General features: G+C 47.5%; 1 protein-coding gene across 1 annotated transcript in view; it reads right to left on the bottom strand.

Moving 5' to 3' along the window:
• Window positions 1-21,745, bottom strand: part of MAN1C1 (mannosidase, alpha, class 1C, member 1) — a 39,482-nt gene extending 17,737 nt beyond the window's left edge. The window contains exons 1-2 of the mRNA XM_010018171.1: window positions 21,649-21,745; window positions 623-738 (exon numbers count right to left, since the gene is read on the bottom strand). Coding sequence (XP_010016473.1) covers window positions 623-738; window positions 21,649-21,745 — 213 coding nt within the window. The remainder of the gene's footprint in view (window positions 1-622; window positions 739-21,648) is intronic.
• Window positions 21,746-26,301: the final 4,556 nt, after the last annotated feature.

Genomic DNA, 26,301 nt, shown 5'->3' on the forward strand with positions numbered 1-26,301 from the left:
AGCCCAAACTGCCTGAGCCTGCCTCCATACGGGAGCTGCTCCAGCCCCTGACCACCCTCGTGGCTCAGCTCTGGACTTGCTCCAACAGCTCCATGTCCTTCTTATGCTGAAGACACCAGAACTGCACCCAGTGCTCCAAGCAGAGACACTTGTGGAGCGTGGATACTTGTGGAGACACTCCACATTGCTGTGCACACAGCAGTGACGTACTGGCAAAGCACCGAGCCAATGAGATCAGCATTTTCCATCTTAATCTATAGAATGCAAAAGGAAAACTTGCCTTACCACAGGCAGACATTTAACTGAGATGAAGCAGAACTCGTTCTTTGATGAATAAAACTTCCTTGGAGTATCTACAGCTGCTTTTGTAACCCAGACCAAAACACAAGACACATTAAACACTGAATCTCATTTTCAGGTAGACACTGTGAGTCTGATCTGGTGGCCCCTGGCTGGAAGCCTGGGCCGCGTATAGGCAGAAGAACCATGATAGTGGTTTCTTCCCCCACAGACTTCACAGTTCCCCTCCCCAGATGATTCTGAGAACACTGCGATCAGAAGTGACCAAATAAATACACAGAATTCTGGTGACACAGACAGGCATTCCCAGGAACTGACTCACCACATTCAAGTCAAAGCTCTTCTCCACCCACTTCTTTGCTTCTTGGAATTCCTCCTCGAGTTCCATGATGTACAGAGTATCTAAGGCATCTACCACTGTGGCTCCTCGAAGGCCTCCTGCATTGCAAACAGAACAGTGTGATGAAGCCCCATTCATGCAGCCTTTTTTAGCTCTGCATCAATCTGCAGGAGTTGGGACAAGCAGCAGCTTCCAGTCCCAATACTGGGGATGTCTGGATGGGATCCAGACTGGCTGTGGTCTAGGCTGAGACCTTCTAACAGGACTAGTGAGCTCTGCTATCCAAAATAGGCTGCTTTGGAGCTTCCAAGGCCTGACGCTTCTGAAGGAATACCCCCAAGGAAGAGCTCAAGGTCCACCCCTCAAGCCACCAGTCATGCTGCATGCCTTGGCCACGCTTTCCAGTCTTGTCTGCACCAAAGTGGTTCGGCAATTCCACCCCTACTCTTTTGTTCAGCTGTAAACCTAAAATCAGCCTCTTTCTAACCCAGTTAACAAGCATAGATGAGAGAATTGTGCTTTTGTTGTGCAAGAGCATCCAAGAGAGGACTTTGGTCATTCTGTCCTGATGCAGCGTTTGTTATGTGGGGCACATGCCATGGACCAGGGTTCCCCACTACAAGCGTATCACAGAACACAGCCTCACCAGCAGCAGAGACCAGGGACTAACCTCAATGGATCTTCAGCAGGGAGCGGGTGGCCCCAGGGACAGTTCCCTTCCTCTGGCTGGCACGACAGTCCCTAGGAGCACACTCACCATTCTCCAGCAGATGGCAATGGGACACATGCAGATGAAGCAAATGCCAACCAAGAACTTGGACCATTCATGTAAAACATCTGCATGCCAAGCATTGTCTTACACCAACAGGCTGCAGGAGAACTTCCAGTGAGACAGAATGATGTGGCACGGCACGGCACGCCACGAAAACTACACTGGCTGTGGAGACAGTCAGTCTTGAGCAGTTGAGGTTAAATTAGACACGTTGACAGCCCTGGCTTTGGAACATCTCAGTGCTAGAGTTTTATCTCTGTTAACGTTCCCTAGAACTCTTCCTAGCATGAGAAAGCAAAGGGTAGGAAGCACCTTGTGCCTCAAACCCCTTTGTGCTTTAATTACAAAGGCCATCGCTTTCCTGGGTAACTGCAAACACTAATGCTCACGTGGAGGATCCCAGTTTGGAATCCTCATCAGTCATCCCTCCGCACATGTACCGCACCAGGGACGCAGCGTGAAGCTGCCTCTGTGTTGCTGTCACAGGCTGCACGTGCGGGCCCACACACACAGCTCGTTTGCAGCCACGTTCCTACCACCCCCTGACAGTCAGAGCTGAGCCTCTTGGAAGTCGCTTGGATGAGGTTCAGGTTTCGTTTCTTGCACGGGCTCTGTCCCCATCATCTCTCTTCCCACGGCAGCCGCAAAGACTCAGACGCCCCGCTCATGCCTGGGGTTTTCCCTGGGCATGTTTCTATTTGCTGCAGGCCAGTTCCTTCTGCTCACTAACAGGCTTTAAACCACTACCCCAAACTCCCCCAGCCTTTCACTGCATGCTCGCTCCTATAATACCTTCGGTGTCACTTCAAATCCAGTTCTGCTTGAGAGGGGAAACCCAGCTGGATGCACTGTCGAGGAACTACTGCAGAGGGGAGAGGAAGGCAAAGGCGAGTCAAGTCTTGAACCTTTGGACTTTGGTCTTTTCTTATTAAGGGGAAAAAGGGAACTGTGGATACTTTTCCCATAGCAGAAGTGCTCAGATCTGCTGGCTTCCTGCAGGGCTCATTTATGCTTTCAGCATTGCTCTCCATAAGAAAGGCATCCTGCCTTATTTTGTTGATGCTACAAGATTGCAGTTTTGACACTTTTCAGCCAGTCAGCACATCACTGCTTTAATAAAAAGCCAACCAAGACTTTAGTGCTCAGCTACAGATTGCTGCCTTTCGGATGCTGTCTGCATCAAAAACAGGGGCTGTGGAAAAGGGATAAGGGCAGCAGAGACAGCCTCTAGAAATCCATTTATTCCTGCAGGCTTGCAAAATGAGCATCTGACTGTGGCTATCTCTGAGTGTGCAATAGATGGAGTCAAGCAGCCACTAGATCAACTGGTGGGCTTTAAAAAGCAGCTGAGCTGATGTTTGTATATCATGTTTTCCACAAGCAGTGACCATGAAGAACAACATAATCGCAGCCAGAGCTGCTTTTATCAACCTTAATGATTCTTCAATATTAATGATTATGTGAGTTTTATACACATTCCTATTAGCAGGGAGAGACTCCAGCTCATAGCACCGCAGGCAGAGCATCTGCGAAAGAGAAGGAAGGGCAGTGCCACCTGAGCACAGCCCATCACTGTGATACTCTGTGAGTAACACCAACAAGGCTCGATTGCATTTCATGCTCTAATCCACAAAGCCTTTCCTAATCTGCAGGGAGACAAGGAGAAAAGTTGGATTTGCTCAAACTGAACAAAGAGACAAGTTTCCGGGATGATTAATTAAAGTGAAAAATATTGCTTGAATTGAGAAAGCCTTTCATGTTTTTAGCAAGTAAGGCCATTAAATACATGAATTGCACTGGGGATTAGTAACACGCTCACTAAAGCACAGCTCGGAGTTGCTTAGCTTCCCTTCCCTGTGTTTGACAAAGTGGAAGGCAAACCTCGCTTCCCTGCTGGGCTGTCTTTGTGTCAGTTTAAACATTAGTTTAAAACATTCCCCTCAACGCTGGGTACGTGAAGAACCGCAGGCTGTGTGTTCTCTACAAGGCTCTTGTTGACGTTTCCTTTCTTCTGCAGCAGCTTTGAAGCAATTGCAAACTGCATGGCTGCCTTCTTCCTGCAGCTAGCAACGTCTACCGCAATAGCAAGAACCACCACGGCAGCCTCGGCCGTCACGGGAATGACAAGACCAAACCTCCTTCCCCTCCACAACCACGCAGAGAGCAAACGAGGCATCAGGACTTTGCTGCTGTGTCCCTGGTACTTGCCAGGACAGAGGACATGGAGGAAGGATCCTGGCCCCCCTGTGCATGCTGGCATGTTAATTCTTCACTACAGCAGCATCTTCCTTCCTTCCTGCTCACACTTTGCTCCATCGCATCAGGACAGAGCTTGTGAGACCACGTCCAACAGCTCAGCTGTCAAAAGATGGTGCTATACGTATCGTAGCACGTTTATTACAATATACAGGCACCGTTTATAAAGGTGATAATATTTGCTTGACATGCTGCTTATTTTGAGAGACGTTAAAAAATAATCACCTTTCCAGATCTGCACATTGTAATGTGAGGGATATAATCAAAGGGGAAGCAGCTTCTAAAGGAAATGGAATCAAAACCCACTCTGTCACTTTTGACTCTTGCCGACACTCCCCTCGCTGAATTACTGGTTTCAGCCTCATTGTACTCTCTCTGAGGGAGTTTTAAAGTAGAAACCAAGAAACTCCCTAAAAGAAACCCTTCTGAAAGTAATGGTAGCGATGACTTAAGCAGGATTCCATGTCTGAGCTTCTACCTGTCTCCACATATCTAAGGCCCTGTGTGCTATGATCCTGCTGCAAAGCTGGCTTGGAGTGGAGATACACGTCGATCAGGAGACGCAAGGTCACTTCACCGATGGCCAAAAGGGCAGGACAGAGCTCTGGACTCCACACCAGCTCCTACACTGCCCAGTGAGAGCCCATGGCCATCCTGAACGGGAAGGAGCAACCCTGCACTGGGAGCGGTGGGAAGAACTGGGACCTCAGGCAGAACACAGAGGCTGTCCAGGGGCATCTCTAACGGGAGGACTTCATGGCAGCTCTTGTGACAGCCTGGAGTTTCAGCCCTGAGGGACCAGCACCAGAAGCAGCAGCTCATGGTAGCAATACAAAGGTTCATCTTTTCTTGAGCTGAAGGAGGGCTTGTACCACCCCGTCCCGAGCTACAAGTGTATTTGCTCTTTTGTGCATGAGAAGAATGGAGACCTCAACGTTGGCAACAAGGCTGCTCTGTTCCCACTTCCACCCACCCAGAGGAATGAGCATCCACCCGCTCGCTTGCGAACGCTGCCACAGAAATGACCAACAACCACCCCATTAAGTGACGTTCCGCTCGGGAAAGGTGCTGAATGGAGCACTCCCCACGGAGGAGGTGGCACCGAACACACCCCACCCCAATGGGCTTTAATGCCAGTCTGGAGGAGCAAGACCAGTCAAGCCATACAGTCTCGGGAGGCCCTTCATGGGAATTAAGGGTAGTGCTATCCCTGAAGAACACGGATGAAGACTGGCCAGGAAGTGACAGGTATGAGGTGCTGATCACAACCTGAACGAGGACTGTCAAGGTGAAAACCTCCACGTGAGGCGAGTGGAGAACCCATGAGGAGCAGATGGGGCTCCTCTGCACGTGAACCACGACCCTGCTCTCCCCCAGCATCCCACAGGTGTGCGCCTGAGGAGGAAATGGAACAGCTTTCTTCCCAGCATATAGTTTAAAGGGAGGCCATGAGGGCTGATCAAAGGTGGAGAATACCTGCCCTACCTCCTGCCAAACATGTAAGGGCTAATTAAGGCTTGAAAAGCACTGCAAAGCACCAAGCAGGGACTAAGTATAACTGTGGAACAATCAAAACTGCTGCTGCATCTGTGAACTTCCTTTTAGCTACCCATTATCTGCAAATCAAACCCAACAATTTAGGCAGAAACAGGCCAATCAAACCCACCAGCATCAGGTACGCAACAGAAACCACATGTCTGATCACCAGTCGAGCAGTAAGAGTTTACATTCGACTTGCTGAAGCTTTCATGAGCCACATGTGAATTAACTGATGGGAACGCTCTGCATCTGCTCACATTTACAGCCCGGGCTTGCTTCCACAGCAAGGGGTGCCCACACGTATCGAGCTGGAACATCCACCCAGGCATTGCTCTCGCAGCACAATGTGAGCTCAGTGGAGTCGAGCCCCTCCATCAGAAAGGGCCTAGAGGACAGGATTACAGTTTTTAGGAAGTAAGATGATCTGCAGAGCAGTCTTCACACTGAAGAACTGCCTTATATCAGGAGACTGTGACATTACCCTGGGTTTAGGTCTTTCTCAGTCTCCGTGGGAGCTACACCCAACAGGGGACAGTTATGTTAGAGGAAGCCACGACTTCTCATACGGCTTCTTGCAGCCAAGGTCAAAACCTCCATCCAGCTTGAAAGGACCTCTGCCTCCACCCCCTGCACCCTGCAGGCAGACAAGAGCAAGCGGAGATGCACAGTCCTGGGCAGGCTTCATTACATGACTGAGGAGTGAGCAGGGACTGAAGGAAAGCACAAAAATTAGGGAAGAGGAACAGCACCAGGCTATGAAGAAAGAAAAATGAAACCCAAAGAGACTGCAGAGCACTTGCAAGAGCATCCAGGGTATTTTCAATGCCTTCCCTTGGCACCAGAAGATAGATTGTGGGTTTTGCTGTGCTCAGAGTATGGTTTGTCTTCCCCTGCTCTGCTCCTGCTCTTATCAGTTCCAACTGCCAACGTGTTACCTGCAAGAGAGGAAATCTATCCACCTTCCAGCCTCATCCCTTCAGCTGAAACACAGCCCCATCACACTCCTTCCAGTGGGAAGAGTGCCTGGGGTCCGTAGGCTGCTCTAATGAGGTGTCAGTGACTCACTGACAGGAGAAGAGACAATAATCAGGCAACAGAGTGACTCACTGGTAACAAAGCATGATTCCTCACCTCCATCCTACCTCAGAGGCTTTGTACTGAGCAGGATGCAGAAGAGCAGGCCCAAAGAGAAGGGGCAGCCAGGCCAGCAGCCCGCATTCCACTCTGGAACCGCACAGAACACCCCTGCGCCATGCTCTGCACCAGCTCACGTGGTGAGCCAAGACCTCGCTCTTCCTTCTGCCCGTTAGGGTGTCCACAGGCTGAGGATCTCCCTGCTTCTCCCCCTGGCCCATCGACGGGCCCAGCCCCAGGACACGTGCAGCCTCCACAGCTTCGCAAATGTGGGAATCTCGAGACCCAGCGGAGCAGCTGTGAAGGGAGGGACAGAGAAAGTCGCCTTCCATCACTCCCTTCTTCCCGAAATAGCCAACTGGGAGCATCACAGGCCAAAAATGAGACTTGAAGGGCTCCCAGCTGCAAACCTGCCCCTTAAGAGTCTGAAAAAAAGCTGCAGAAGCGATGCTTCAGCAAACGGGTAGCTGAGAGTAGGGTCTTTAATAGCTCTCGCCGTCAGGAAGGAGAAAGGCCTTTTACCAGTCGCTGTCGCAGGAGCCGAAGTGCGGCCGCCCGGCTGCAAAGCCCAACCGGCACAAACACCACACGCCACGAGTCCCCGCCTCAACTCCCACCCGCTCCGCAAGCCGGGAGCAAGGAATAACGATGGACTGACGTGTGCCTGCAGGCGCTGCCTCTGCGGCCTGGACACGGGGCAAGGATTCCTCACAGCAGCTTCCAGCCTCTGAAGGGGGCTACAAGGATGCTGGAGAGGGACCTTCATCAGGGACTGGAGTGATGGGACAAGGGGTGATGGGTTCAGACTGAAACAGGGGAAGTTCAGGTTGGAGATAAGGAAGAAGCTCTTTCCCGTGAGGGTGCTGAGGTGCTGGACAGGGTGCCCAGAGAAGTGGTAGATGCTCATCCCTGGCAGTGTTCAAGGCCAGGTTGGACAGAGCCCTGGGTGACATGGTCTGGTGTGAGGCATCCCTGCCCATGGCACGGGGTTGGAACTGGATGATCTTCAGGTCCTTTCCAACCCAACCCATTCCATGATTCTCTGATTCCAAGCAGCTGGAGATGGAAGCATCTTCACCAGCTTTTCAACACATCTCCCTGATGGATTTAGCTCAAATAAATTTCTTCTTTGTGCCGTATCACCTGCATTTAGAGAGCCACAGAGCCCTGGTGTTGCTGTTACCTGCTGCTGTGAATTCCCTGCCAGAGACGGATGGAAGCCCAAACTAACCCCACCAACACAACTATTCAGCAGGCAGTGCCAAAGCAATAGAGCAAAGAGGTTAAGCAATGTCATCTCCGATGTCATGGAGACTAAGCCCCAGGGGGCCTGGCCCTGCCATTTGGCAAACGACCCTTTATGAAGTTTCCCAGTGAACAGAAACCAAACCCTTCATTTTTAACAAAGCCATTTAAAAGATCTGTACAGTAATGCATTGTGCCAATGCTTCAAATGAGCAGCACAAGTCATTAGGAAGCTATCATACTTAATCTTGCATATAGCAGGACTGTTTAAATGCTACAGAGCAGAGAGTTTCAAATGGTTATTAAAGTTAGAGGAAAAAAGCTAAGTTTACAATTGAAAGGCAAGAGTGAAAGGGGGAGGAATTTAGATCAGAGCAATGTAAACCTAGATCAAAAATGAAAGGTCTTGACTCCCACTGCTCTTATGTCAGATCGTATTTGTCAAAACAAAAATTAGAGCTGAAATCTTGTTTGGAATAAAAATGAGGATGCGGTTTCTATGAAACATGATGAACTTGTTAACTGCTGAAGCACAAAAGACTCCAGTTGTTATGGTTATTTATCTTCACCTCTTGGGGCGCAGGCAACGCAGAGCAAAACAAGAACTGAAAACACCGCGATCCCTTCTTCTGGTTATGCTGGCACTGACGGCTTCAAAAGCTGGAGCTGGCTTTGATCAGGATCAGTGCCTTGTTGAAACAGGAGTTGGGAAAGCGACCACCTCTGGTTGCTTTTCTTGTTCCTTTTGGTCCTTTCTCTCATTGACAGTGCTTGGAGACCAGGCTGAACCTTTGATATTTATCCAGAGATCAGTGCGAGAAGCCTGGGAGCTGGCTGGGAACACGTCACCAGACAGCTCCTGGTGGTGGCACAGTTCAATTCCTGATCTTGGCGCAAAGGAAACTGTGAAACCCACTGCACAGTTCCTTGGACAATCTGCTCTGCAGCAAAGATTTGCCAGTGCCCTCTGCGGAGTGCTCTGGGTCGGGCAGAACAAGCAGTTGGGACCCTGAACTCCTTAGATAGGATCCAGGTTTAGGCCAGAGCTCCCTGCCTGCTCTGGGCTTTAGTTTCTTCTGCCAGCGAAATAGGAGGATGCATTTGCCTCCAAGTTTAAGAGGAGAAAAAGAGGTTCAATAAAGATAACGTGGTGGTTGGAGAAATAAAGAGATTTAAAAATCCACCTTCAGGAAAAGTGCTGCATCCGCTGACCAAAGTTTTAGTGTGTTCTGCTCAGTACCAGTAACAGCAAGACAAGAAACAAGAGTCAACAGGCAGCGAGGCACACGCTGTCCCTCTGACACTAAGGGAACAGGGCCTGTCCCCCCCGTCCACTGCTGTCTCACCAGCTGCATTCATCACTTGAGTTTATCCACCATCATCTCAGCTGGGGTTTCTGCCTCTGTTCATGCTAAGCACCTGCAGTACCTGCTCATCTTCCCCTGGAACAGCCACACAAAACCAAGCCCACCAGCTGATTTTTAACTGCCCTCAAGCACCAAAACCTCACATGAGGCATCAGCACTGGGAGAGATGCTCCAGTTCCAGAAGATGCTCTCAAGCAGAAAAACAACCTGCTCACATCACAAGTAGTATCAAGCCAGTTGTCAGTGACCTCTAGGACAGGGCTGGTACTATTTATTCAGCTGACACAAGTTAAACAGAAAACCCAAATGGAACTAGAAAACAGGTTACGGGCCTCTTCAGGAAGAAAGAACGTTTCTGAGTTAAGTCTTCACAAGTGCCTCATTATAACCCAGTCCTTCGGCTGGCTGTGAATGGCACCTATGTACTGCAGATGATGCCTGCAAAGCCAGCTCCACCAGAGCCCAGTTACAGCCTTGCCACTGCCTCTTAGTTACTGAGGTTTTTGTCTGTGAATCCAATAACACAGAGTAACTTTATTCCCTTTATGTGAGGTAAACTAAACAAATTACATCTGAGTAACAAGGCAGCAGTAGAGAGATAAAGGGGACAAAAAAGTAGCCCAATTAGAAAAGATCTATGTTGGTTTTTTTATCAGCACATTCTTCTGCAGACTACAAAAAAAATATATAATCCATTAGCTTTTGAGCAACCTCATGTTCATTTGCTTTCCAAAGAAACCACTGTGCCTATTCTTCAGAGGCTTCATCAGAAAACACTTCATACCCAAGGCTGTTTTCTGTCTTCTTCGTATTAATCTTCCTCACCTTCTCTGCAGATAATGGTCGAAAGGTTATACCCCAACGGCTCTCACCCCACGCATGTTCCCCTGATGTGCAGAGCAGGGGGTGAGTGTGCAGAAGAGCAGAACCCACCACACGGAGCCTTCAGTGGCTCCAGGCAAGCACACGGGCACGGCCGTGGCTGCAGCTCATCGGGCTGCTTGGCTTCAGAGCCTGCCTCTACCTGGTGCTTGTCCCGACCTGCAGCAGGGGCAGCAGACACAGGGAGGATCACGCTGAGCCTCCACAGACCCAACACACCACCCTGTTTCCTTTACACTGACATTCCACACCTGATCTCTGCCATATTGTGATTCCTTACAGATATAGCTCTGGTTGCCAACAGAACCATGACCCTGCTCTGTAGGCTGCCAGCTGGCTCTAATCTCTTCAGCTATCAATCATCTGATCCCGAGATCCTGATTTTTGTGCAGTTCTGGAAGAAATACTTGTGGATCTATGCATTTTACTAGGAGCAGGGCATCACTCACCATGATGCTGAAGTTATTGTCACTCTATAAGCTTCATACCTACATCTACTCAAAACCTAGTCCTGTACACTGCAAGGTGGATAACATCACGCTTGCTCCAACTAAGGAAAGAACAAAGTGCTGATCATTCCCTGAAAAGTTGCTTAGAAACAAGAGAGCTACTAATCCTGGAGCATGTGGCTTGGAAGAAGCAGAGCTTATGGTACATCAGACCGTGCAGAGACTAAAAGGTACCATCACCTTGAAAGAGCCATCTGCTAAGCAGTGATGATGCACCTCCCACCTAAAGGCAAGGGATTTTGAAGACTGGCATTAGGGAGATGGCCCAAATGTCTGGCCCACAAGATAGCTCAATCTGTTCTATCTTGTCACCAGGAGCAAGTTCACAGGGAGTGATAATGACTCATGGTTCCAGCTGCTCCATGCAATGGGTGTCAGCAGATGTGCTGCAGAGTCTCTAGGTGAATCTGGCATCACAGAGAAGCATCTTGAAGTGTTGGCTTTTAGGTTGCTATGATCAAATTTAATACAGAATGTGTTCCAGCTGGGGAAGAAATAGCTTTTTTGGATTACAAACCACTCATGTTTTTCAAATATCAATTTCCCCTGAAGAATTAAGTCTATCATTCAAACTGAACTAGCAGTGGCAGCTCTCCCCTGAACAAGTGATGGGAGAGAGACAGAAAAAGAAAGCTCATGCTCATTTAGGAATGTGGCAAAGCAGACTGTGTCTGTGGAGATCAGGCTGGTGGGAACAGGTTAGCAATACTCTTATTGCACACTGGGGAAAGAAAAAGAAAGGTGTTCAGCATAAAAATGAATTGCTTGTCACAGTAACAGCCCTTCAGACAGTTACTTCCTTCAGTGGAAGGGGAGAGAAGATATACGATAAGCACATGCCGCCGACTGAGACTTAAGCATTTAATGCTTGGCAGCAGCTCCCCAGTTTAATCCTCTTTTCCCCAGTTTCTCCAACCATCTTTCATGATTTAGCAATCCTCTAACAACAGGCACTGTCCCATCACTGCACGACTCCAAACCTCCCGGAGCTCAAATCAAACTGTTTCTACTTGAAAGTGTCACAGAGGAGGAAGCAGTTTGCCTGAGCCTCGGGAACACAATCCCCGATACAGGAGAGATACTGCAAATCCCCTCTCCACGTAGCCAACCCATGACACACAGATACTACTGCAGGCACACTTTGTTGGCTGCAGAGAGCTCAGCAGAAAATTGAAAGCAATAATCATTCAAATGCTCCTCTGGGAAAGAAGCATTTTTTTGGGCAACAGGGCTCAGACGCCAGTGAAGCAGAGGAAATTGCTTCTGGCAAATACAGGTAATTCGGCAAGCAAGGAGTAATCCTGGGAGGAACAGTTCAAGCAGGTTAAGCAGAAGGCAACAGCAGCAGTACTGATGGGGCAAACCACTGTTGGTCTCTCCTCTTCCGGATGCCTGAAATTAATTTTAGGCTGGTTAAAGGTAATCTGATTATACACTATTTATTGTTACTTCACATACCTCCTGGAGGACTTGCATCATCTAATGTGAAGAGTCCCAACAGGCCTATTAAAACAAACACACATGTCCTACCTGCAACTATTATCCATGGACTCCAAGAGGCACAGGTAGCAGCTAATGATCAGGGACTGCTAATTCATCTTAGAATTCAAAGGAGAGACACTTTGTTATAATAAGCAGGAAGAAGGTGCCCTTCTATCTTCCAAACTCACTTCCCAAAAAGTGGCTGTGGCAGATGTGTTATGACAGCCCAGGAAAGAGATGCAGCTTGTAACTCCAGACAGCAGTTTTCCCTCAGCAGATAAGATAGCTCTGGAAGGGCTCTGCAGAACAGACAGTGCATTCTACTTTGGGTTATAAAACTACTCATCCCTGACGTGGGTTTATCTATAGTCCAGACAAGCAAACATAACCTCTCATAGAGCATTCACAGAAGTTATCTGGTCCTTAACACAAGCCCAGGTGTGAGGGCAGAATACAAACATAGAACCTCAGAATAAAGTCAATAGGATTAATTATGTGTTTAGCATGCAACAGAATGGGAGGTTCTGGGCCTGGATACCTGCTATCAACCCAGATCCTGCTAAGCACTCAAGTTCTGGCTCATGAGCTGAGCTAAGATTCCTAATAACCAACGATGACAGAATCTAAATACATGTTATTTGTGAATGCAGAGGGTCAGGAGAATGCCAGTGGTCCATTACCAGGTCTCAGCTGATGAGCAGGAGCACATGAAGCCATGGTAACTCCATCACTTGAAACCATCTGTCCATATTCTTCCTTTTCTCTCCCATACTGTTGAAGTCCTATCAACAAGACCCTGGCTGAAAGACTCCAAATGCTCTCCAGCATGTTGCTTGACAGGATTAGATATCAAAATAATCTTAGCAAATTGGGAAAATAGTCTGAAATAACCAGGATGCAACTCAATAAGGACACACAGTGTGTTTCACCCTGAGGGAAGAACAACGAACCATGAGGCATGAAGAATACATGGTTAGAGAACACACTGCAGCAAACGGTGTCGAGGCATCAGCAGATCACACCTGCAGCTCAATCAACAACGTAGTAATGGTGCAAACTGGAGCAAACCTCCCCCCAGGATGGATAAAGAGACATGGAAGGGCTCATGGGCTCCACTCTGCACCAGCAGAGCCTTGGCCAGGGCATGGACTCCACCAAGTAACCTCCTGAATTGGAGACTTCAGGGGGGAGCAATTGGCACTGAGGCAGCCACAGAATGTGACCTGTAGTTAAAGCTGGAAAGCTCTGGGGTTGCTCAGCCTTGAGGGGAGAAGACTGAAGGGAATTCGGCAACGTTTTGCAAAGAGGCAGAGAGATGCTGCAAACAACAGGATGGCAAATCATTCTCCACAATGCAGGAGAGGCCAAGGAGTCACAGCTTAACTGTCCACAGGAGAGGGAGGTCAGACACCAGTTCAAGCTTTAAAACTGGAGAGCACTGAAGCAGAATGCCTGTGATGACTTTCCAGTGTGGGGTAGCTTAGGGATAGCTGAAGAAGGGAAGGATTGAACAACCTCTCACTGTTCCTATTTTATTCTGTGATTACTCACCAAGCTGATACGAATTGCAGGTCCCCGAAAAGCCTCACGAAGATGCCCCTTGAGATGCACCAAAGTGATTCTGAGGGCAGGAAGTGCCACGTAAAATGCTTTCTGATGGCTCTATTCCTTGCAACGCCCCAAAGCTACCTTAGTGACAGAGTACATCACAGTTACAATTTTGGATGTACACAGAAGTCAGGAAATTAAAAATGCTGGTTCCCACAGCAACCAGGATGCAGCCTGCCAAGAGAGAAGGAATGTTCTAGCCTAGTCAAAAGGTGTTAATTTTAATGCCTGAAGGCAACTTCCACTTGCAGATGCCTGAAGAAGGCCTCAGTGAAGGCTCTCTGCTCCATCCTCAGTTTCTTTGTTCCTGAATTACCTGCTCTTGCTTGAGGAACACAGCACAGATTTGAGTTTGGAAATGAAGATGAGAGACAGACAAATCAAGGCTGCTGCGAAGATCATCACCAGGAATGCTGTGATGTTGGAGCACTCTCTGTATCAGTACTCACACAGTTTGCACATTCCCATCCTCCAGGGCTCTGTGAAGCAATGATATCCCCAAGAACAGGGCAAGAACCAGGTGTAACTTTGGAGCTCTTAACTGCATGTTTGTATCAGAGTGAGGATGTTACGGGTATATCGAGATTGGTACGGAAACAACCTCTGCCTTCAGAACTTGGACTTGAAATACCTTCATTCTCCTGCACTGCTTTTTCTCCTTTTTCCCCTTCGGGGGCTGCATTACACTGTGTTTTAGGGTGCAGGAGATCTTTTGAGAATAAAACATCACAAGAAGGATGAACAATTTTAGTAAGTCCAAAAAAAACCCTTCCTGTTTTTCACACTGATGCCTCCAGCAAAGGCTAAAGGGATTTTCTTGAACTTCCAAAAATTCTCTCTAGAAACAAGAACAATCCTGAGAGGCTAAAAGAGAGTATGTTTTAAAGGTATGAAGGTCTTCAAATGACAAATGCTTTCTACAACATTGCGAACACAGAAATCCAACCTTGAAACCAGTGACAACTCTGAAAGTGAACATCCTATAGGATGATGTTAAACCCACTGATTCAGTGAGATATGACACTGCTCATCCCAAAAGGCAGCAGATACCTATATAAAAAAATCCAAACAGTTTGTGAACAAGTACCTGGAGAAATTACAGAAAAGTTCTGGAGCAGGAGCCATTTGAAATGTGACCTAAGAAGAGAATGTCAAAATCCATCAGTAATCCAGATGAATATCCAATGAGATACATAATGAAGGTGGCAAGAAACTTCAGCAGTAGCATAAAGAGAGATGTGATCACAGGATCACAGACTGGTTTGGGTTGAAGGGACCTTAAATCTCCTCCAGCTCCAACCCCTGCCACGGGCAAAAAAAAACTCCAAGCCCCTGTGTCCAACCTGGCCTTGAACACTGCCAGGGATGGGGCAGCCACAGCTTCTCTGGGCACCCTGTGCCAGCGCCTCAGCACCCTCACAGGGAAGAGCTTCTGCCTCAGAGCTCATCTCACTCTCCCCTCTGGCAGGTTAAAGCCATTCCCCTTGTCCTGTCCCTCCATCCCTTGTCCAAAGCCCCTCTCCAGGTTTCCTGGAGCCCCTTTAGACACTGGAGCTGCTCTAAGGTGTCCCCTTCAGGAGCCTTCTCTCCTCCAGCTGCCCCAGCCCAGCTCTCTCAGCCTGGCTCCAGAGCAGAGCTGCTCCAGCCCTTGCTCCAGCAGCTCCCTGATAAAGGAGTTGTGTTCTAAATGAAATCTAACACAGCAAAGCAAGTTCTGAACCTGCCTAATCTCTTCAGAAGTTTCAAGAGCGGAAAAGGAATGAATTAAAACCACAGAAGATCAGTGGGTTTTTTGCTAACACAGTTTATAGCTACCAATCTCCTCCGAATAAACAAGGAAAAGATAAATACAGGGGGATAGAAAGATGAAAACGAGAAGCCTCAAGATATTTCCAACATAAAAATGCAGAGCTAAAAGCACGTTTTAAAATACTCTGCACTTGCTCTGGTGTTTTACATAGTGCACATCTTGCAGGTGGGCTTGTGCTGCAGCAGACACTATGGAAAGCATCTGACTGCTAACGGTGGCTGGAAGACAAACAGCCACCAAAACCAAAGCAGAGGTATCTGTGGAGTCAGGAGCTCCAAGGGTGGCATTCAACTCCCTGCGTTCTGTGTCGCTACCACATTGACACAGAGGGTGCCGGGAAGATGTTGGTTGAAGCCAGTTGGAAGCTTGGAACCTCCAAGCCAGCTTTTGCTGTGGAGTTGGTACCAACGCCTCTGTAATCCAGCGAGGAACCAGTGAGCAGTCCAACTACTCCCACTCGCAGCTGCCTTTTAATCACACGCTCGATATCTCTGAAGATTAGACAATTATTTCCGCATAATCAGTGTCCAGAATGAGGCACAAACAACATCCATAACGGGGTGATTAAACAGAAAGATAAGAAAAGCTTAAAGAGAAGTTCCCTTAAAGAGAGACAGTTTCAGCCTGGACCCATCCCCTCCTCACACGTGGCTTGCTTCCTCCACACCACTCTATGTTCTACCCAACAGCATCTTGCAAAGAGGTCCCAAAGAACACTCTATGGTCATACCATCTCCACACAATTTTCTTTCTCTTTTGCTTTCATTTGCTACTTTAATTGCTGTTTTTCTGAATGTTCTTGTTTCCTTCTCCTCCATTTTGCTGTGCAAAGTAGTTCTGACAAATCCCAAGACATTCGCCTACTTTAGGGCCTCATTAAACTCAAAACTCTGTTCAGGGTCAATGGAAAGTTCAGGAGGCTCACAAGGAAGCCTGGGATGATTAATGGCTTTGTACTGAGACAATGTGAAGTTTGCCTGGCTTCCTGCTAAAGGCTGTCCAGTGCGTGCAGCCCTCCCCTGTCTGAAGGGCTGAACACCAGCAGAACTAAGCCTGTTCTTTGCCTCTTAGGCCAAGGTTGTTCTCCACGGGGTTTTTCGAGTTTGTTTCTGTTTCTCATCTCAGCTGAGGGGAGATGAATCTATTAGGTTCAAATACCTAATTTTTGTCAAGAATTGCTGCTACAACAGAGCTGACCAGGTCCAAGCCCAGCTTAAGAAAGTGTCTGCAGAAAGTCCTAGGCCACTACATGAGACATTAAAAGGTTTTTTTCTGCTTAAACACATTAAATGACTATTTCAAGCTGACAAGTTACTACCTGTCAGCTGAGCCACTGTAATAAGCTTAAATCTCTGTGTGAGGTTTAGGGTTCAGTGGAGCTCTCATGTTTGAGCTAATGCTTGAAACATCACATTTGAAGGAAGCCACCATTCTCAGCATGATCCAAGGTGAGAGCAGAGTGGAAACACATCTCCTGCAGTACGTAGGACAACCCTGGTGTCTGGAAGGAGTGATTATTGGCAGGTGGAAAGCAGGGGAAAGAAACACGACAGCATAAATGTCAGCTCTAACATGAATCATGCAACCCATCTCCAACAGTTTGGTATTTGGAGGATATCCTGATGCACTGCTTCCTAAAAGTTTGTAGCTGCAGCGTTCAGGGACGGTAAAAGCCAACAGCAACTCAAAATGCCCTTCCTGAAAACAATATTCAACTAGGTAACATCATACATAAAAAGAAGGATGACGAAGTCAGGGAGCAACAGTGTTATGGCAACACCTTCATGATGATATGTTTTTCTCTTTAAAGAGCCCATGGAGCCAACCATCCAGTGTCATGTGCAGCAGAAAAGCCAACAGCAACTCAAAATGCCCTTCCTGAAAACAATATTCAACTAGGTAACATCATACATAAAAAGAAGGATGACGAAGTCAGGGAGCAACAGTGTTATGGCAACACCTTCATGATGATATGTTTTTCTCTTTAAAGAGCCCATGGAGCCAACCATCCAGTGTCATGTGCAGCAGGAAACCAAATGATGGCACAATTGGAGGTTACCATTTCTCTTCTGGTAGGTAGGATATGGCTAAATTAGTATTTTCATGCAATTGCCTTTCCTATGTTAAATATTCATACATCAACCCCTGTTGCTTCTAATGGAGGTGGGCACATTCCCTGCCTGCTTCATGGTTTCTGAGCTAAACCACTGATGAAGGAAGCAGCCATTTGGAAAAACGCCTGGCTCAACAGGCAGAACTGGATGGTTGGAGGGACTAACTCTGGGACGTGGAGCTTTTTGTGTCCAACTGGGGCCAGCACTGGAGAGGCTGGCGAAGAGCGCTCTACCTGCTTGAAGCCCCCGATCGGTGTGCCAGGTCCTGCAGGGAAGCGTCACTTGAATGTCCAGCCAGGGCAGAGGCTGGGCTGCTCCCAGTGTCGCAGCCAGTGGGACTGCACTGCATTTGCCAGGGAAAAGCCCCTGAAGGTTTCTGAACCTCAGGATCACGTTGGTACGTCCTGGGGGCCTCCCTGTGTGTATTCATATGGTCACTACTTCTCTTCCCCAGCACTTCAAAACCTTTTTCTATCCTGGAGAGCCAAAATAGCAAAATATTTCCAGGCAACCGAGACCAGTGACCTCTGGTCTGCAAAACAAAGTGTCAGGACAGTTCAGGCCAAGGTCTGAGCCAAGTACACAAACATTGCCTGAGCAGCCACTGATTTTTCCAAGAACTGTTATCCATCCTGTGCAGATAGCCCTGTGTCACCAAGCAGTCAAACGTGGAACCACACGGGGATGAAGTCTAAACACGTCACGTCTTTTAGATCCAGCTGCTGGCAGGTCTCTGCCACCCGGTTCTGGTGGCCTGGTTGTGTCCTAGATGTGATAGTTGTCACATGGATTCCACCAGATAAAGCTACAGAGCCTCACAATGATGCACAAATTCAGCATATGCTGAGAAAAGCAATGGCACAATTTTAAGTATGATTTCAAGTGGAGAGAGAGGAAAAACAGGGGGGAACCTAGTTAAAGATTGCTATTTTTACACTAAAATTAATATACTAATGTGTAGTTAGGTGGCGAAAATGACTAACAGCACAGCAAGGTTCCATATTTACTTGCTGTCACTGATTTCAGAGCAAATTGGCTCAGGTTAAAAGTCAAAGAAGAAGGATGATTCTGCTGCTGCCAGCACTGCACACTTCAAGAGATATCTGAAAATCAGACTTCTTACCTTATCATTGTTAGAAGACTCTGCAATCCAAATGTAACTGACAATTCGGTTGATGCACGAGCAGAAATAGATGCCAGCTCACTCTTCCATAGCTAGAGAATCTCTGTAAAGCTAATAGGAGTTTAAAACCATTTTGTCAGCAAAATAACTGGCTCTGACAGGCGCAGGGAGCAGGCAAATGAGAATACAGTCACCTAATGCTGGGTACCACAGGGACAGGAGCATCTCAAGCGCTGTGCTCCAGAACACGCTGCCCTCTCCGGCAGCCTCGCTCCAAGGAATTCAACATAGTCTAGTGTGAGGTGTCCCTGCCCGTGGCAGGGGGCTGGAACTGGATGGTCTTAAGGTCCTTTCCAACCCAAACCATTCTATGATCTTAATGCTTACAGCACCGAAGACAGGAATGGTGAGATGCTGGGGTAGGAAGGGTAAAGTAACTAGCTCAGCACTGGGAGCAGAATCCATAGCTGTGCATCTCCAGCCTTCACCCTTACCCACAGCTCAGCTATGCCATTGTTCTTTAAACAAGCATGATTCTAACAGTGGCCAGATACTCTGCAGGTCTTCCTTGAGTGTGCTGCAGTGTGGAGAGAAATGCTGCAGATTATTATGAAAACCCCACAGCTGTGCAGCCATTCCTACTGGAATCTTGTGGTGCAGGTTTTATACCAACAGAGATCATCCTTCCACCTTAGTAGTGTGCTCTTCCCATTTCCATGGCATAATTTCCAGGGAAATCATCAGGCATCTGAAACAGCTGCAAGTATAAAACATGTTTACCCCACTGGAGGGCACGGAATGGGATGTTTAGCATAGTGCATATTATCATAAGCATCACAGATGAATAAATAATGCTTATCAAAGAATCACAACTAGTGGGTTTAAGGAAAGGGCTTTCAAGTTGCAATGATTATAAATGACAGCAATCAGAAGACTTCTGTACAAACAAGCTACATAAGAACATGGGAGAATCTTGATGAAATGGATGCCGTAGCAATAGGGGCATCAATCGCAAGTAGGAAAGTAAGACCAGGACACCAGAATGAAGTCCAAGTGAGTGGGAACACTGTCCTCCTGTACAGAGGAGCCCTGCTCTTACTCGGGTAGTGGGCAGGTCTGATCTCTGGCTATGAAGAAGCATAGAAACTGTACAGATACCCTCCCAGATGCAAGCTGCTGCCTTCCAAGGCAGAGGATAAGTGAGATGAACTAGGGTGGAGATACAAGAGGTTTTCTGCCTGTGATTTTCCTGCCATCTGGGCACATGTAGGGGTGGGATGGTGGCTCGGGGCTGTTAAGAGAAGCAGAATGCTATGTAAGAGCAGAGGATGAGCAGTTATTTTGTATTTCTACTTTGACTAGAGAGAATGTTCAATAAAGACCATCTCCCCCCTTCCCCCAGGCTGCTGAACTGAAGGATGGGCTCCAAATGAGCATCGCATCCACAACGGGAAAATGGATCACCCTTCAAGAACTCAATTGCTTTTCATGCACACAAACATGGTTGAAAAGTTCCTTCCCTCCCACATGGAAGCAGCTGCAGAGAAATCTCTGCTTAATATTGACACCTCCAGCCCCGAGAGCACCCGGTTTGCCTCCATTACATCCAGAGTTTGGAATCAAAAGATGTGACAAGAAGGGGAAGAGGCAACAATGAAGGTGAGCAGTGCCTTGTCCTCATTTCTAGGTCTCTGAAGACAAGAGGGACAGGGCTGCAGTGACGGATTGCCTAATGCTCCCAATTCTTTCCCAGCCACAGTTAAAAGGAGGAAAAGCCTATTAAGAGTCTGAAATGTACCATGTAGCTTCTCTTCTGCAACTGTCTGCAAATCCTTGTGCTCCAAAGCATTTTCCTTGAGAGTGTTCAGAGGCACGCTGCAAACAAGCAGAAGTCCTGCCAATTGTTTTAGCATGATAAATGCATTTCAAAGCTTTCAATATTTTTGTCTGTTTATAGGCATGTTCCTTGAGGAATTTTGACAAGTTTGCCAGAATGGAAAAGTTACAACATGCTTAACTTACTGCTGAAGTTAATGCAAATTCTCAAGTAAGAAACCTGGCTCTTCTTGGCGTGTTGAAAGGGGAAGGCAAAGTACAAACCCAAACCACTGCTCCTGACAAAGTGAGGCTGGACAAGAGCAGTGGCTGGTCACACACAGCCTGTGCTGATAGTACAAGGCACGTTTCCAGAACTGCTTCCTCCAGATACCTCAGCAACTGGTAACGTGGCTTCCATGCAACATGCAGTATTGCACAACCAGATGTGAGTTAACTCTCTTGGTACTTCTGCAGGAACTAAAGAGACAAGTGCCTCATCTGGGACAACAAAAGGACTTGATGGTGGCACCACGAGCAGAACACCAAGGTTTCTCTCTGTGTTGTGGCTAAACTAAAAGCCAGCCCTTCCTCTGGCATCTCCAGCAGGGCCACCTGCCCTTGCAGTCCAGAGGCCAAACAGGACTGCTGCTCCTCAAGGTTTTGGCCATTCTAGAAGACCCAGGATGCTATTTCCACCTGCAGACATTCATTTCCACATGTAGGGCAGAGTGAGCAGAGCAGGGAAATACTCTGAGTGCAAATGAGGAAAAAGATAATTAATATCCCCCGAAGTCAATAAGTATCCTACTGGAACAAGCAGGGGGTAGCACTGAAATGATTTAAGTGGCTCATATAATGACAGGTAATCTGCTAAAGAGTAAAACTATACAGCCCAGTAAGCACATGGTATAAAGAGCCTTTAATATTGATTCACTCATTCAATATTTCATGGGATTCACATCTTGCTCAACAGTGGAGCAACAAGAGAGAAAATGCTCAGTTTGGTCATGTCCTGATGTCTATGAGATTAGTAAAACAGCAGCATTGTCAGGTTTGGACTGACTTCATGTTTTAGTAAAGACACTGGTTGGTTTTAGCACTGTTCTCAGACATGTTTGGTGCTAGGTCTGCACACAGAGGTGATACACGCTGGGCATTGAGGGATGTCCGTAGGAGTGAGACTCTCAGCGATGGGATGTGGGCAGGTAACCCATAGGAGCTGTGTTAAAAGTGTCATAAAACGGAAAGAGGAAAGAGATCAAGGCCATTACAGGTACCTCAGTGCACTGCAGAGAGAGTGACCTTTGAAAACCTCAATGCAATTACACCCAACCTGCTCCGGGACTCACCGAACATGTTCCCGATGTGGCCGTTCTTGGTGAGCGGTCGCAGTTCGTTTTTCCCAAGTGCATAGAGTTTGTAGTTGTCCCAAGCGAATTTCATCATCTGCAAAAAGAAAATGGAGTGGAAGTGCTTAACAGAACTGAGAGTTTCCTGAACGTCGGCTCTGGGAAGGAGCAGGAGTTTCCCATTCACTGCTAAACCCAGCACCCAACTCATTACAAAACCTCGATTCGCACTGAACACTTATCACGGGGCTGCACTGAGCTGTTTGCTCAGACTCATCCTGGGGCAGAACTTGGGACTGGCACATTCCTGCAGTACCACAATTCCCAGCCCAGTGGGAGTCCCCTGCAAACCAAGTGGGAGTTTTAGGAAGATGTCTCCAGCTCACAATTCCTGACTTTTTCCATGGAGTAGCTGTATTTCAGAAACACAGAATCATTGGGTTTGGAAGGGACCTTTGGAGATCATCGAGTCCGACCCTCCTGCCAAGGCAGGGCCACCTACAGCAGGTTATACAGGATGGCAATTAAAATGGGCTAAAAACCTAAGGCCAAAGCTGATGCATCCCCAGTTACAGGGACGTTACATCCTGAGTTTTCCCGTTTCTTTACCATGGCGATATAAAACTTGACCAGAGTGCAAAAGGGCTCCCCAGGTGCCCATCCTGCAGCAGCCACATGTAGAACTTTGGCAAAGCAGCACCACGAAGGAACACGATGCACTTAATACGGTGGTGAGCAAAGGAGGAAGCTGGTCTTTGCTTAAGGGCTGCACTGAAGTTTTCTTTCTATGAATTAACAGAATCCGTTCACAAAGGAGAAAGGGGAAACCCATGACATTTTGATATCTTCCTATCACAACTCAAAAGTGCTTTCTTAAGAGAAAGCAAGCAGATGGGCTGGGTGATCTTTGAGAAAGCCCTTCCAACTCAAACAAGTCCTTTTGGGCCATTTGAACTGTCCTGCCCGGGCTCAGCACATTAACCTTTCTCTGAGGACTGCAAGGCAGTGTCTTTGTGCGAGTTCCAACACACACACCCCCAGAGCCCAGCACAGCTTCTTCTGTCCTCCTGCCCCTTTGGCTCCAGCTGGTAAGAAAACTCAAACCTACAAGTATCCTCTGTTCAGGCAGGAGAGCCTGGGACTTGTCAGCTTCTAAGGAGTGCCTTAAATAAAGCTGCCTTTTAGAATTCACCCAGCCTGACTCTGAGCAGTTACAGCTCCAGCATCGCAGTGACCTGTACAGGCTTTGATTCAATCCCTGGCAAAAAGATAACAAAGAGGAAGAAGGCTGCTTCAGAGGATTGACAATATCCTCCACTGCCATCCAACAAAGAGAAGAGACTTCGAAAATGCTTTACTCAAACAAGACATTTGAGAGAATATGACAGTTTAAACCAAATCATTCCTCTACAGAGTGCCCCTGTCTAGTGCCTGCAACAGCATTTACTGTTCTATTTCAGGATCAGAATATGCGGGTTTCTTTGGTCTGAAATTGCTAGCATCATTTCAGCTCTTACTATTGTCCTTCCCTCCGGTGGAGTGTTTCACAAACCCAACACTGCAGCCTCTGGCAACCTCCTCTCCTTCATTAGCACACATACACCGAGAGCCCCATCACCAGATCCTCCCCCCTCTGCTTTTTCAAACATCAAGCTTCCAAAGTAAAGTTTCACAGAGCTGCTCACATGGACGAGGATAAACATTTGCTGAATTGATTGATAACATTCAGACCCTAACACCATCAAGAGAAGGAATGTTGGACAAACAAAGTCAACTGGGATGAACTAGTCACTTGGAGCGCTCTGCTCCCAAGAACGCTAAATCACGACCAGGTGAGGAGTAAGGAGAAACCTTCAAACACACCTCATCATTTGACTTGATTTTCAGTAGATCTTTGGGGGGTTTTAGGTGGCAGCACTACTGTAAGCAGGAAGTTCTCACTCTTCATTAACCTAACAGGGCATCTTGGCAGGAACTCTGCACTGATGGGACTGAGTGAATGCTTTTATGTCTCAGAGCTTGATCCTGAAGTTTACTGCCGGAAAGATGGTGTTCCTATAATGACAGCTTTCCCACAGTGAGTGATAGGGCTCGTGCCCCAGAAAGGAAACAGCTAGGCCACTTATCTGCTTCATTTCTCTTCTAAATCAGAGCTGAGGAAGGAGGACCCACCCTTCTGGCACACAGAGCGCCTGGACATGGACAGGATGTGGAAATGACTCTATTTTGCTGCATAAAACTCCTAACGTTGTAATTCTGAATCAGCCTCATTTTAAGCTGAGTATGAAAATTATTTCCTTCCCTCAACTTTAACCCTTCCATTCCAGAAGGTCTGAAGCTTCTCCTTCAAAGCATACACCAGACACAGGCTCCTCTGCCCCACCGGTGGCTCTCTGGGACCAGCTCACCAGCACCTCCATCACAGGCAAAAAACCACCCTGGGTTTCCCTCCAACAGGCACTTAGATCCTACCAGGGAAATTCCTTCCTCTCCTTCTGTCTTCTGGCACAAGGAGGAGCTGCGTGAGGCTGCTGCAGAGTCCCCGGAGTGACTCCCTGTCACTTTCATCGTTGAGGCCATTACCTTTTCTTGTGCTTTGAATTCATACATTTATTCTTTGCCTATTGAAGCATTTAAGCTGCATTTGTCACAGTGCTGCAAAAGTTCCACTACAAAACGATTTCTTGGGCTGTGCTGGCTGCAGTGTCTAAAACTCTCCTCCTCTGTTCTATCCTGAGCAGATCATCAGGCAGAGGATGGATGAGACTCTGCCTCATCAAACTGACAGGTTTCTTAGACGTGAGCAGAATTTTGCTCACTGCTTTTAAACCCTCTGTGTTTGGGAGGCAGGATGCATAACGTGGTACCCTCCCATTTTCCAGCATCAAGCCTTCCTCTCTCTAATGATGGGTCCAAAAGTAGCAACTGGAAAAGTTTAGAAGCCAAAAGCATCTGCACCATTCTGCCCATTCTGGCTTTCTGCAGCTGTCTTTCCAATCCAAATTTAGCAGTTCCACTTCCAAACCACTACAGAGCTTCATCAAGTTTCTAAAAGTGGGGACTCCACATTTATATACTGTATGGAAGACTGACACGGAAGCTTTCAGAAGCTTTGACAGAGGTTCCAAATGCCAGGCTGAACGAAAGGGATGGAGCTGAGAGGTGCCAAAACTGCGTAACGAGGTGTTCGAGTCAGCTTTGCGATGAGATGCCAAGGTTAGAAGATGGTCATTCTAGCCACGAGATCACAACACGTCAGCATTAACGTGATGCCATTTTAGATTTGAAAAATGGCACCAGAACCACAAAAATTATGGATATAGACCCATAATTTCAGATTTTGTTCTTACCACTGTGTTGTCCGATAGACAATCATCTATTTGGCCCTGAGACTCGACTCACCCTGGCTTTCAGCTGATCTATAGCAGAGACTTCCAAATTTATAATGGAACTTGTCATGTTGGCTCTTCTCTATAATCTGAGAGGGAGTTTTTACTTCCAAAAGTTTCAGCTCCCAGCCAGATGATTACTTGTTAAATCAAGTGCAAGGAGCTAAGCTGAATGCTGCCGCTTTGATCATTCAGGCCATTACCTTTCCTTGTGCTTCGCTCCAGCCAAGCCCAACAGAGACGTCGCTCACAAGCCCCTGGGTATCTCAGAGGGCAGCATCCTGCAGCCACGCAGAGCCAGGCACTGAGGGCAGTGTCCTGCACCGAGCTCATTGCTGCTTCAGGGCCTTCAAGTACATCTCTGCAGGTTCCCGACACTGCAGGATTCGGGTTGCACAAATCCAGTGTAGAACAAGGTTAAAACTGCTTCCAGTGCTTTTCTTTTTCATCTATGGAAATAGTGTTATTTGGAAGTCAATGTTATAAATACTCTCCTCTAAAATACTGGGCCAAACACTAAATGCTTGTGTCCCTTTATAGACTGCAGGAAATCATACAAGTACTTAAGGTTTTCCACTAACACCCCAAACTTCTCCATCTGCTACACCTAATGAGCACACCACAGCAGCACCTACACTGCTCCCACAGCTTTGCCCATTCTCTCACTTCCATTTGCTGCTGACATGTCTTAGCAAGAACTCTTACGTTTTCTGAGCTCAAACATGCCAAATCACACACCGAAGGTCACCACTCCAGGCCCAGTAAATAAAAGCATCAGCAGAGCCGATGGCACTCGCTGTCTGCACACAGTGTGTGATGTACTGCAGGAGGCACCACTGCTCCTCACTCTGGAAGGGCTTCTGAGAGTCCACGGGGGCTGCAACCCTGGAGATGCCCAACAGTTGGGATTCCCAGCTTCTGATCCACGCGCACTACATTCTTCATCTTCAGAGTGCTGCGATGTTACTGATTTTCAGGGAACCTGAGGTTATGGAAAACCAGACTCCAGTGGAAAAGCATCAGGAAGAATTCGGACCAAAAAGGCATATAGCAAACCCTGTGGTCCCGCTGGTGAAGAAACAAGGCTCAGCATAAAAACTCGACCAAGGAAGTGTTTTCACCCTGAAGAGCTGTGCAGATCTGATGTTCTTTAACATGCAATAACTGAACCACTGACAATCCCTGGTGTCCTGTCCTTGCAAAACGAGAGAGATGAGAGGGGAAAAACCCAAATCCCCCCACTCTCACTTGCCCTCCTTTTGTC

Source organism: Nestor notabilis, unplaced genomic scaffold, assembly GCF_000696875.1.
Source record: "Nestor notabilis isolate BGI_N333 unplaced genomic scaffold, ASM69687v1 scaffold11447, whole genome shotgun sequence".
NCBI classification, from domain to species: domain Eukaryota; kingdom Metazoa; phylum Chordata; class Aves; order Psittaciformes; family Psittacidae; genus Nestor; species Nestor notabilis.